This window comes from Meles meles, chromosome 7, assembly GCF_922984935.1.
Source record: "Meles meles chromosome 7, mMelMel3.1 paternal haplotype, whole genome shotgun sequence".
Lineage (NCBI taxonomy): Eukaryota > Metazoa > Chordata > Mammalia > Carnivora > Mustelidae > Meles > Meles meles.
Genome location: NC_060072.1, coordinates 10,221,288 through 10,234,024, shown reverse-complemented (window position 1 = coordinate 10,234,024; position 12,737 = coordinate 10,221,288). Strand labels below are relative to the sequence as shown.

At 55.7% G+C, this 12,737-nt stretch overlaps 1 protein-coding gene across 1 annotated transcript; it reads left to right on the top strand.

The window, feature by feature from the left end:
* The first annotated feature begins 7,160 nt into the window (after nucleotides 1-7,160).
* LGALS1 (galectin 1) lies at nucleotides 7,161-10,465 on the top strand. The gene is made up of 4 exons (XM_046010672.1): nucleotides 7,161-7,270; nucleotides 8,554-8,633; nucleotides 9,834-10,005; nucleotides 10,266-10,465. Exons 1-4 carry the CDS (start codon nucleotides 7,262-7,264, stop codon nucleotides 10,410-10,412), a joined length of 408 nt encoding a protein of 135 aa, XP_045866628.1. The 5' UTR covers nucleotides 7,161-7,261; the 3' UTR covers nucleotides 10,413-10,465.
* Nucleotides 10,466-12,737: the final 2,272 nt, after the last annotated feature.

Here is a 12,737-nt window from a genome sequence, read left to right as displayed (position 1 = left end):
GACTGCCTCTCTGCCCACTTGTGATCTCTCTCTGTCAAATAAATAAATAAATAAAATCTTAAAAAAAAAAAAGTGCAAGAACAGCAGCACACCCATATGCCCTTTCCCCGGATTCCCAGTTAATATTTCAGGAAGCCGATGACACCAATCCACAAAAGGAAATAACTCCTTCCCACTCTACTCCCTGGTTTCAATAGTTTTCCTGGTTTTGCCATCCCCGCTATTGACTCGCCTCTTGGTGACCAAAGGCCTTAGAGGGAATTTCTATTAACTGCATACTTTTTTTTTCCTATGGAGGTAGCTTTGAGGCTAGGGACTGAAATGCAGATTCATTGAAATCAGCTTGGTCCCGCACCAGCGTCCCGCCCAGCACTCTCTTGATTTCATTTTAGCTACTATGGATAACCATGACCAGGGGATGATCTATGTGGCTCTTTTTCACATTTCCTCACATGTACACCAAGTGGGGAGTCAGAGCCATCTCTAAATTCCATTGTCAGCACCGATGCCACGCGGCTCTGCGGCCACCCGGGAATCAGAGGTTCCCTGCCCTGCCTTTCTCTTCCCAAACCACATGTTTCCATGAGCCTGGGCAGTTCTAGCAAATCCCACTCTTCTGACACCAACTAAAATGGAAAACTTTCTTCTACCCACAGAACCCTTCTGCCACCAAAGGTGTGGGTTTTCTGCCCCACGCAAGTCTGTAGTTTTAGGCAGACCCCAGCTACACGTCCTAGAATTCAATTCAACTCCGGCACTAAGTCAAGTTCATGCAGGCCCCCCAGCTTAAAGGTTCAATCCCACAAGACTCCCTGCCCACCCCCCTTCAGATGCCACCCCTAAGTCCCCAGGCATCACTTGTGCCTCTGACCAACTAGCTATAAATTGGAGATTCCCAAAGCCCCCCCAGATTCGGTCATTTGCTGTAACAGCTCAGGAAACTCAGGGAAACATTTGTGTTTACTGGTTTATTATGTGGCAAATGATATAGTAGGATACAGATGAAGAGCTGAATGCAGAGACGCATCGGGCAAGTTCCAGAAGGGTTCCAAGTGCAGGAATATCTGTCCCCATGGAGTTAGGGTATGTCGCCCTCCCAGCATGGACATGGGTCCACCAGCCCAGAAGCTCCAAACCCTATAGCTTAGGGATTTTTTTTAATGGAGCCTTCATCACATCGACATGATCACTCACAGCTCAATCTTCAGCCTCTGCTCATCATCAGAGCCACTGAATTAACAGCTGTGGAGGGGCGCCTGGGTGGCTCAGTGGGTTAAAGCCTCTGCCTTCAGCTCAGGTCATGATCCCAGGGTCATAGGATCGAGCCCCACATTGGGGCTCTCTGCTCAACAGGGAGCCTGCTTCCTCCTCTCTCTCTGCCTGCTTCTTTGCCTACTTGTGATCTCTGTCAAATAAACAGCCGTGGACCTCCTCCTTCCAGATTTGTTCATTTTAAAGCAATTTCCTTTGCATTTTCTGTGGCTCGCTGCCAAAAACTCTCCTGATATGCAGGCCCCGGGCACCTTATAGAAAACAGTAAAATGCACCCACTTCCCGGAAAATCCCACTTTAAATATATGTGGGCCTTTTTGGCTGTACAGTTTCAAAGTATTTTTCGGTGTTTATTTTTTTATTTTATTTATTTTTTAAAGTAGGCTCCACGCCCAACAAGGAGCCCAACACAGGGCTTGAACTCACAACCCTGAGATTGAGACCTGAGCTGAGCTCAAGAGCCACTCACTTAACCGACTGAGCCACCCAGGCACCCCTATATGTTTGTTTTAGACATTATGTGACTTGGGGGATCTAAGGTAGGCGTGTCCAACCTCTAGGAAGTCTTGGACACACTTTGGAAATAAGAAAATTCAACCCTGGAGAACCAGTCTCAAATGTCTCCACTTTTATGATGAGCAGGGTTTAAGTCTGAGCACCGTAAATGCTGATTGGCTTCAGCTTTGCAGTTTTAGCCTTTTGGAGCCAATGTTGTTGTTTTTTTTTTCTTCAGGTCTCAAATATTTTACAAGCTCTCAAAAAGCTCTCAGCTTCCCGTGAGTCTATAATTATGTCAAAAGAAAAACATGAAAAAAATTAAGCGACTCCTGCCAGAGCCCTAGTGGGCTGATGAATGGCAGGACCCCACCCAGACCTTGTATGAGAGAAGGGGTGGCTCCCCAAAGATGAGTGAGGGTCTGTAATCAGAAGGGAAACAGACAGCAGGTGGAAGGCAAAAGAATGCCCCTGTGTTTGGGGAGACGGCTGTCTGGGCAGGAGAACAGCACAGCAAAGGCTGGGAGGTAAAAACGGACACTCAAGGTAAGTGGGGGTTGGAAGAGCCCCTGAGGTTGGGGGCCATCTCCGGGCCCCCCATGCCAGTTCTTTCTATACTTCATGGAGCAAGTGGGAAAAAAAAAATTTTTTTTTTGAGGTCCAGATATCCCAGGACGACAGTGTTGTTCTTACCTTGGCTCAGCAGATGGAAAGCAGGTCAGCCCTGGCTCCCTGGATGACCCTGGCCAAGTGGCCAGCCTCTTAAGGGTGGTTTCTGCATCATTAAATGAGGGAGCGAGTCAGTTGCAGAATCTCCGGGGTTCCTTCCCGCTCTGACTTGTAGGGTTCTGGAGCTGGCTCTGATCACCCCCACCATCCCCGGCTGGGCCAGTCAGGTTGGCTGAGGGGTGTGGATGGTATTTCCGTGGGCCTGGCAGCCCTCCCAGCCACTGCCCGCTGGAGGAGGAGGCACAGCCTTCCTGTGGGCAGGGCAGGCAGGAGTGGGCAGGCTGGGAAGGGCCGTGCTGGCCTGGGTCCCCTGTCCAGGGGTACAGAGCTCACGTCTCAGCACAGCGGCCAAAGTCCAGCCTGTAGTTTGGAGGAATTCCAGAGAGTTCTCTGTCTCCGCTGCAGGGCAACGAGGGAGGAGGAGAGTCCCAGGACGGGGGTACTCTTGGCCTTGGGGGAGCACAAGAGAGGACAAATGCCGAGCCCCCCCCCCCACATCACCTCTGTAATCCAACCGTTAGTGAATGGTAGTGTTGCCACTTTCTGGTCCTGGAAATAGGTTCAAAGAGCTCAAGGACCTTGGCCACCGTCACAGCCAGGCAGCCCCCAAATTAGGACTTGCCTTCCCTTCTGATTCACTTCAGGTTCATTTCAGGGCCCAGAGCAGCTTCTCTCTGCAGTCCATTCCAGTCGACAGGCACAAGGCCCAGGGTGGCGGTGGCGGGGGGAGGCATAGATGGAAAGAGGTAATGTTTGAAAGCAAGGAGATAAGGTGCCCATTAATCCGCACAGGGCCTGGCAGATTAAGTGGGTGCCACCTCTAAGAGGCCCTGAGGACTGGGTGGGGGTGGGGTACACACGGGTCCCCTTGTCACCCAGGAAAACCATGGTCCCTGTTACAGGAGACACAGGAAGCTTGGGAGACTCGCTGCCCCAGAGTAGGCAGGAGGGGACTGTCGGGGTTGAGGTAGCAAGGTGTGAAAGGGAGACCTCCCAGCAGTGTGGACCCCAGGAAGGTAAGCTCAGCCTAGGAGAAGAGACAAGAGGGAAGCCAAACCCTTCTGAGACTGTGGGGAAAAAAAAAACATCACTGTTTAGTTCAACAGCCATGAATTTCACCCTGGACTAGCTCTGTGCCGGGGAGCAGGGTTTCACCTCCCCAAGTTTACAGACAGGGAGGCCACTTTGGGAACGGCGTGGCAAGGCTAGGACCCGAATCCAACTCTCGGGACTCCCCAAGGGGCCTTTTCAGAGGCCTATTCATGCCCCGGCACCCCTCGACTGGCCCGCAGCCAGCCGAAACTGCCCATCGTCCAGCAGCGCGCACCCTGACACTGGGCCCATCCTCCAGGTTGGGGGAAGCATGGGAGCAGCTCCCGAGGCCCTGAGAGCTCACGCCTGGACCTGGACCGGAGCAGCCTGCCAGCCCCACGTCACGGCAGCTGGGCTAGGACCGTGCCCACACCACCTCCGCTCCTCGGTCAGAACTCCCCAGATGCCCACATTCCCTGATTCAGGCAGAGAATGCCTGTGGCACTTGGAGGGGAAACACAGAGGAAAAGCAGCCAAGCAGCTCGGCTCCATGCACCCCTCCCTGCGTTGAGGTTGAGGGGAGGCCCCAGAGGAAAAAATGAAAGAGCTGGGCTTGGTTTCTGAGGCTTGGTCTTGGAGGAGGGATGAGAGCCTGCCTCAAGGCCCAGGGCGCTCCCCACCATCTCCTCCTGTGCCAGGGTGGGGATTAGTCATCTGTGGGAGGGTGGGGGGGTGGGGGTGGGGGGCAGGGGAGAGGACAGCGGAGGACCTGGCTTCCAGATGTGAGTCCCTCCTGGTCGACATCTTCCTCCCTCTTCAGTGCTGGCAGTTTCAGGAGGGAGACAGCAATGTGCAGAAAGTGGTCCTGGTGACGAGTCTCCTAGTAAGTGCCCCACCTTGCCCAGTGCTCCCCACACCCCTCTCTCCTAGTTCCTGGCTATGAGGCAAGCACCCCTCTAACCCACCCACCCTCAATTCTGTTGCTCCGGTGATCTTCCCCCCAGCCCATGTCTGCTCTCAGTACTCACCTGCCCTACAACCTTCCATGGCTGCCGCTTCCTGACGGCGCACGGGAGAAGAATGAGGCACAAACAAGTCAGGTACGAGAGAGGGGGGCGCCTGGGTAGCTCAGTGGGTTAAAGCCTCTGCCTTCAGCTCAGGTCATGATCCCGGGGTCCTGGGATCGAGCCCTGCATCGGGCTCTCTGCTTGGTGGGGAGCATGCTTCCCTTCTTCTCTTTCTGCCTGCCTCTGCTTACTTGTGATCTCTGTCTGTCAAATGAACAAATAAATAATCTAAAGAGAGAGAGAGGGAGCAGGGGGGAACAGGAGAAAAGACTGTCGCCCCGAACAACTCCTCAGTCCCGTATTTATTAGACATAGACAGTAATCCACAAAGGAGCCAAAGAAGGCTGTACATTAATCATCTGCCTTGTAGATAAACAAGAAGGAAGGCAAAATATACCTGGCCAGGCAGCGTAAAGTTTATATTTGAGCAACACATTCAGAGGGAGCATCTGATTAGCCGCAGGTGCTCTAACGGAAAAAGGAAGCCGGTGGCGTTCCGCCCTGAGCGGGTCGAGCATCCCCAGTCATTCAGCTTCAAGGATGGATACTGTCCTCTCCCCCAAAAGGCCTGTTGCCTGTCCATGGTTTTCTTAAGGCCATATCTAAACATGCTCGTAAGTAGTATAATTTCTCATGGGTCATCTTGGGGTCCGTTATCAAAGGAACGAGACTGAGACAAAGTGAAAGTTATGCAAAGCCTTATTCTATGCCAAGCATTAGAAGATAGACTGACCGGCCAGGGGAATGAGACTGAGACAAAGTGAAAGTTACGTAGAGCTTTATTCTATGCCAAGCATTAGAAGATAGACTGACTGGCCAGAGCCGCCTCCGAAGAGAGCGACCCCTTCCCAATCTCACAGGCTGGTTTTATAGGGCATAACCGCAGACCCAAGGTACGTGGCTTCTATAGTTAAGGCGTTTACTCCTGGAATCGATACCCAGAACCATACCAGAAACTCCTAGGGTGTTTATTCCCAGAATGAAGTCCATGGATATAAACAACAATATGGCTTCCTAGGCAATATGGAGTTGCTCTGGCTAAGCAGGCCCTAATAGTTAAACAGGTTTTAATATTAAATTGGCCCTAACAGGTCCTATTTTAAGTAATACATTATTCTGAGGGACAGTTACACATGGCTCCTCAGCACCCTCCATGAAAACAATGGCCCAGCCCCTGGAACGAGGCCCTTCCTGTTCCAGATGCTGTCAGCCTCCCATCTCGTGCCCCGACTTCCCCAGCATACCCAAAACTCCAGCCATGCCCAGATGCTCCCTGTTCCCCGGACATGCGCTTTCTCAAGTCTGAGCCTTTGCTCATGCTGGAATGCCAGCCGTCCTTCTTCACTCATCCTTCAAGACCCACCTCTGGGGCATCTGGGTGGCTCAGTTGGTTGAGTGTCGGACTTCAGCTCTGATCCATGATCCCAGGGTCCTGGGACAGAGCCCCGTGTGGGGTTCCCTGCTCAGCGGGGAGTCTGCTTCTGCCTCTCCCCCTGCCCCGCCCCCACTCAGTCCCCCTCACCCTATAAATAAATAAAAATTTAAAAAACAAACAAACAAACAAATAAAAACACAAAGGTCCCCAGTCTGGACAGTCTCCCTTGCACCACGGGGCTTGCTCATGACTTGCCTTAGAACCAGCATCATGCTACTCAGTCAGCCAGGTCCTGCCCCAGCGCTGGGCTACCTAAGAGTGGGGACCAGGTGTGGGGTTCCTCTTTGAATCCTTACAGACTAGCTCAGGGCAGGCACATAGTAGAGACCCAGTAAAATATCTGCTAAATGAACAGAGAAGGGAAAGGCCGGGCCTAGCCTTGGAGAGAGAGATGTGAAGAAGAGTGGAAGGGAAGGGGGCAAGAGCCAGAACCCCAAGCCCTCCTGGCCTGGCCCACCCCGGGCCCCCTCTCAGGCCTGACTGAGGCCTGACGCTGTCAGGCAGGAGCCCTTGGAGGCTCCGCAGCAGGCCCCTCAGGAGGGCTGAGGCATGAAGCCTGAGGCCTGGCACCCGGCCCAGGCTTTCTTTAGCGCTAAATGAGGAGCGCCAGCAGCAGCCACAATCCCAGCTTCCGGGGAGGCCCGGGTGGGGCCAGGACCTTGTGGTTCAAGGTCCTGGGCCCTCTGCAGAGGTCTGCAGTGCAGGCCACGCCCTGGTCCCTGCAGGGAGCAGCCAGATGAACCTCAGTTCTAATCCCCTGAGGGACTCTGGATCCCCTCAACCATCTTCTCTGGGTGGCCCCTGAGCTCGGTCTGCTGGCCCTAGGCCTCCTTCCCGCCAACTCTTGTGCCTAACTCATTCTCAAACTATTTTCCACTGGCTCCCCCCACCCCCAATCCCTGCCACAGCACAATTTTTTTGGTGGGGGTGGGGAGGGATGAAGGGGAATGGGAGGTGGAGTGGACCCTGGGGAGTGGTTAAGGAAGACGGGGGTTTGCCACTCTGATTGGTCACCTCTGCTCCAGAAAGGCTTCAAAATTCCATTGACCCCGCCTCCAGTGGGCTCCCTTCCCTGTCCTGCGTTATAATTGGCTGGGCTTCTAGGGGGCGGGACTTACCGGAGCCCGGTCCCGTTAAAAGGGTGGGAGCGGCCCAGGAGCCCATCTCTCCTTGAGTCTTGAGACAGCTGGTGCGGCAGGTATTCCTTGGGCGCATCCTCTGGTCCTCAGTCATGGCTTGTGTGAGTGTGGGGATCCCGCCCCAATGCACAGGGATGGCGTGGGGGCAGACAGCTGGGGGAGAGTGGGGGTAGATGAAGATCTGGGTTTTAGTCCCTGGGGTGTGGCTTGGAACAAGTGCCTTCTCTTTGCTGTGCCTCAGCAAAGAGACGCTGGCCGCGTCTGTAAAATGGGGGTGGGTGCCATGGCCCCTAAAGGCCCTCTCTGGCTTCAGAATTATCTGAGTTCCTCCGGGGTCTGACAGCACAGTTATTTCCGCCAAGGTTTGACATTCTGCAGCTCTCCGATACCGGGAGAGAGAAGGGTGTGGCAAACTGGTGGGGTGTTGACTTTGATGACACCCAGCCTGCTGTCCCTTCCCCCCTCCTTCACCCCAGAGAGGATCCTGTCCCTTCCCCCCCTGCAGCTGTCCCCAGTCACTGGGCCAGGGCAGAGTCATCCTCTGCTCTAGAGAGCTCTGAAAAGTCGCCAAGATTTGAGACCGGCTGCCCGAGAGGGCGCCTGCTTGGGTTAGTGGGTGGAGGGTGGTTCTGTGCAGGGTAGTCAGGTGGGGGCTGGGTAATTCCCATCCCCCTCCACACACACATTCCCCATGCCTGCAGATGGGGTGCGAAGGGGAAGAGAAGGAGGCTAGAAGCTTCTGCAGGCCCCGAGGAAAGGGGTTCAAGTTTCTGGCAGAAGGAACCGCTCACAGCGGTTATGCCTGTGCGATCAATCTTGCTATTGCTGAGCTGGCCAGGCTGCTGAGTCTGGCCGTTGGCCACTCACTCTTCCTTCTGCACAGGGGCCTGGCTGCGCCCCTTAGGGGTCTCCTCTCCAGCCCCTGCGCCTCTCTGTAGGGAGGGGCTTGAAGGGAATGGTGGGGGATCTCCCAGCCCCGGGATCCTCCTCTCCAGCAGAGGGACCGACCCAGGTGCCTTTCTTTGCCACCGAGTTGCAGTGTCACTCACTGAGTCCGATTCTCTCCATCCATCTATTAAATGAAGGGATGCAACATATCATCTCACCCCCCAAGCCTCTCTGAATCTAAAATCCCCAAGCTGAATGGCAAAAATTTCTACATCTTGCCTTCCACAACCTCGGTAGTGGTAACAGACAGGAAATGGATCCGGTTGGGAGCAGGGACTTATCCGGGACCACACGGAGAAAGAGAGTCTAGAACTTGCTCCAGATTCCCCAGGCTTTCCGCGGGCAGGGCCAGAGGATCCAGGGCGGGCACGCCCCCCGCCCCTCCCCCTCCCGCACTGTGTCCTCTAACCCCGCTGGGTGGGTCTCCTCGTTGCAGGGTCTGACCGCCAGCAACCTGAATCTCAAACCTGGGCAGTGCCTCAGAGTGCAGGGCGAGGTGGCCCCCGAAGCCAAGAGGTGAGGGGATGAAGGTTGGGGTGGCAGGGCGCAGGGGCCCGAGCTGCGGAGCCGGGCGGAGCCGGGCGGAGCGGGCCCCGCTCTGGGAGGGGCGTGGAGTCCCCCGTCAGACTGCCCAGGCCAGGCCACCGGCTGGGGGACTCACGGAGCCGGGAGACTCTGGTTCTGGCCCTGCCGCCTCCTGGCTGTGTGACAGAGGCCCCGCCCCTCCCTCCCGCGTCGAGGGGGTTAACGGCAGCCGAGTCCTCAGGGTGAGTCACTTCCTCCGCGCGGGGTCTGGATGCCCCCACTACAGTCCCCCCATCCCTCCCCGCTGGAGCCTCCTAAGCTAAACCAGCTGCGGCCTACCTTGCCTGCCCCGCCCCCACTGTGGGCGGGAGCCGAGGTCCCTGGGGGCCTGGGAGAGGGAATAGGGGCGCCTCTCCCCTGCTGGTCCTCGGAGGTCCTCTCCTCTCGGCCCCCGCCCTCTTCACTCACTCAGACTTTCACTCCTTCGGCCATTCTTCCAAGCTGTCTAGTCTCTCCGCAGCCATGTGACCTTGGACCAGTCCACCCACCGCACTGCGCTCCAGTCAGTTGTCAGTTCCCTGCTTGGGGAGGTGGTTGTGTGGATAAAGTGAGATGCTGGGTCCCTCGGTGACCATGACGCTGACCAGCTGATCTTAGAAAGAGCCGCACACGTCGTGTGCTTTATGCTTTTCATGCCTACCAAACCCTCCAAGAGACGTGCCGCTCTTCTCGCCACTTAGCAAATGCGTTTTGGATGATGATGATGATGATGATGGGTTTGCTCGCCCCGTGGATGTAGAGCGCCTACCGTGTGCCATCCTGCTGGGCACCAGGAGCACAGAGATACACAAGGCAGACAGGACACGTGTCCTCCCAGAGGTCACCTTGCGGAGGAGGTGCTGTCGGTCCGTGACCAGAGGGACACAAAGTCACATCTGTGAGAGTCTGGGCTTGGCCCTCAGCACAGCCAGACCCTTAGCGATCCCTCCTGGGCAGCCCCCATGAGGCAGATGAGGAGACTGAGGCCCAGAGAAGGGCGGGGACTTGCTCAAGGTCACACAGCCAGGAGGCGGCAGGGCCAGACCTAGAGCCTCCCACTCAGTGAGCCCTCCAGCTGGTGGCCTGGACTGGGCAGTCCGAGGGGGGACTGCAGTCGGCTGCGAAGGTCTCAGTGCCCCCTGCTCCCCGCAGCTTCGCCCTGAACCTGGGCAAAGATGGCGACAACCTGTGCCTGCACTTCAACCCCCGCTTCGAAGCGCACGGGGACGTCAACACCATCGTGTGTAACAGCAGAAGTGAAGGGTCCTGGGGCGAGGAGCTTCGAGAGTCTAACTTCCCCTTCCTGCGTGGGAGCCCCATGGAGGTGGGCTGGGGCCTGGGGCCGGGGGCAAGGGGTGGCTGGTAGAGCGAGCCTTAGCAGCTGGAGACCTAGGTCCCACCCTGCCCTCCCTCCCATCCCCTGTCCCCTCTCTCCCCTCCCCTGCTGTGATCAGGCCAGTGAGCACCAGCCCCTCTCCCAGGGAGCCTGTGTCCTGGGACCTGCAGGCCAGCTGCGACTGCAGAGCCCAGGCTCCTGCTTCAGGGCCCCTGCCACTCCATTCCCTGCCCTTCTCCGTCCTCCAGGTGTGCGTCTCCTTCGACAATGCCGACCTGACCATCAAGCTGCCGGATGGATACTCCTTCAAGTTCCCCAACCGCCTCAACCTGGAGGCCATCGAGTACCTGGCGGCCGATGGGGACATGAAGATTAAGTGTCTGGCCTTTGACTAAGGGTAGCCAGGACGTGGCCCCTAATAAAGGCAGCTGCCTCTGCTCCATCTGGACCAGCCTCTTGTGTGTGTGTTGTGGGGGGGAGGGGCGGGGGTGGGAGGGGAGGTTGCCACCAACTCCCCCAGGCTCCCCCTTCCTTCCCTTCCATTTGCTTCGTCAGTGCACACTGCCTGAGTGCCAGGGCTACACAGGGAACTCAGTGCATGGGAGGGAGCTGGGGACTGATGAAAGAAACCCAGTCATAGCCCTCCCGAAGGCTCCCAACCCAGGGAGCCCCAGCACACAGTAGGTACCTCTTCTGAGTACGAAATCAGGGGGAAAGAGGCAAGGAGGGACTGATAGGTGCCATGGCAGCTGGCTGCACAGAGGGAGGTGGAGGGAAGAATCATGAGCTCCTCAGTGGCTTTCAGGAGCTAGAAAGAGACAGGGTTCAGAGCTTGCATGGCCTGATGCGTGTTAACTGACCTCTCTGAACCTTGGTTTATGTACCTATACAAGGCAGGGGTGAGAGCACGTAGCCTATCAGAGGGCTGTCGAGAAGATTACAGGAGACCTGAGAAGCAATTCAAGTTCAATGCCCGGCACAGGGCAGATGCCCGATGGACGATGGACGTTGGCTTCCTGTCCCTGCTGCATTAGCACACGAGATGTTATCGATGTGGTTTTGGAATATAAGTGAGGTTGGGCGGGGTGGGGCACGGGGAGCTGGCTGCCAAGAAAGAATTCTAGAGATGTATTTGATGTGAAAAGCAAGGTCTGGTGAGCAGAAAGAGATGCCCTGGGGTCGTGAGGCACGGCCCATGATATCCTTTCAAGTTGGGAGGGAGTTAGGGATAGTGTAAGTCTCTAAGGAATTTTGGAAGTGAGGTTTCCAGGACCTTGAGGGGGCTAGCTCTTGTTGGCAAAAGGTCACTTATTACCATCGAATAAAGTCTTAGTCATGAGACCCTTCAGATGTATATCAGTGGGCCATATTCTTGGGGATGATTGTCAACATGTATCTTGTGGAAGGAAGTTAGAGATAAAGGAAGCTTCCAAAGGAATTTTTATATGTTAAAGTAGACTTACAGGATCCTGGGGGTGGGATGTGTGTCAGGGGTCAGGCTAGGATTGCCTTTTGCCTTTAGCAAAGTTTTAACATTGAAGCAGTTGAGTCCCTGGAGGAATGTCACTCCGCCTATTTCAAGGACTTGCCAATGGGCTGTAGTTAGTAAGGAATTTTTTTTTAAAGATTTTATTTATTTGACAGAGATCACAAGTAGACAGGCAGGCAGGGTGGGGGGGGGGGAAGCAGGCTCCCTGCTGAGCAGAGAGCCCGATGATGTGATGATGTGGGGCCCGATCCCAGGACCCTGAGACCATGACCTGAGCCAAAGGCAGAGGCTTTAACCCACTGAGGCACCCAGGCACCCCAGTAGTAAGGAAATTTAAAAATTTTTCTTCTGCCTTTGTTCCCCACATCAAAGAGGTCCTACAAAATAACGCTAAAGGGAACCTACAAGATATTGCTAAAGAGGCCTTGCCGTGGTCAGGTTAAGGTTGTTTACCCCTCTACAAAGGTTTTAACACTAAGATAATTAAGATTAAGTAGGGAGCGTCCTGGAGGAATGTCACAGGAGTCCGACCCAGGAGTGGGAGTGGGGGGGGAAGGTTGTAGATTGTCAGCTGGTGCGTCTTCAGCCAGCCTTCTGCTCCCTCACCATGATCAGCCCAGTTTGAAGGGAAGGAAAACTGCTCTGCAGGACGGTATGACTCCCTGGTCTGCACCGGCCCCGCTGAGCGCTGCGGGGTGGCCTAGGCCGCCCAGCTTTGTGGTTCCAGGCCACATGCCACCACGCTGGAGCCCAAGGGCGACCAGGTCTGGAAGCTGCTGGTTCTGGGACCATGGGCAGAACCCTCATCCCGACACTGGGAGAAGGGCTCAGGCAATGACGCTGGCTCAACTCCAGGCCCATTTTTCAGCCCCCCCCCCCGCCCCCCCTGCCCAGAAGTTTGTTCATTTGTTTATAATCGCTGCACCCAACCTGGGGCTTGAACTCATGACCCCAAGATCCAGAGTCACATGTTCTGTGGACTAAGCCAGCTGGGCACCCCTGTTGGCCAGGTTCTGTATAGGAGGAACTGGGGCGTGGGGTGTGGGGGGGACATGCCAACCCCCCCGCCCTGCAAAGAACTGGGTTGAGGCAGGCAGTCTCCGTGCTCCCAGAGGTCCCTTTCGTGCAGAGCAGAGGAGTTCAGGGAACCTCAGTCGGCCTGGGAGGAGGTCTCCAGGAGCCCCTCCTCTCTTGGTTTCCAAAGAGGACATGGCTTCCAAGACCCACCAGG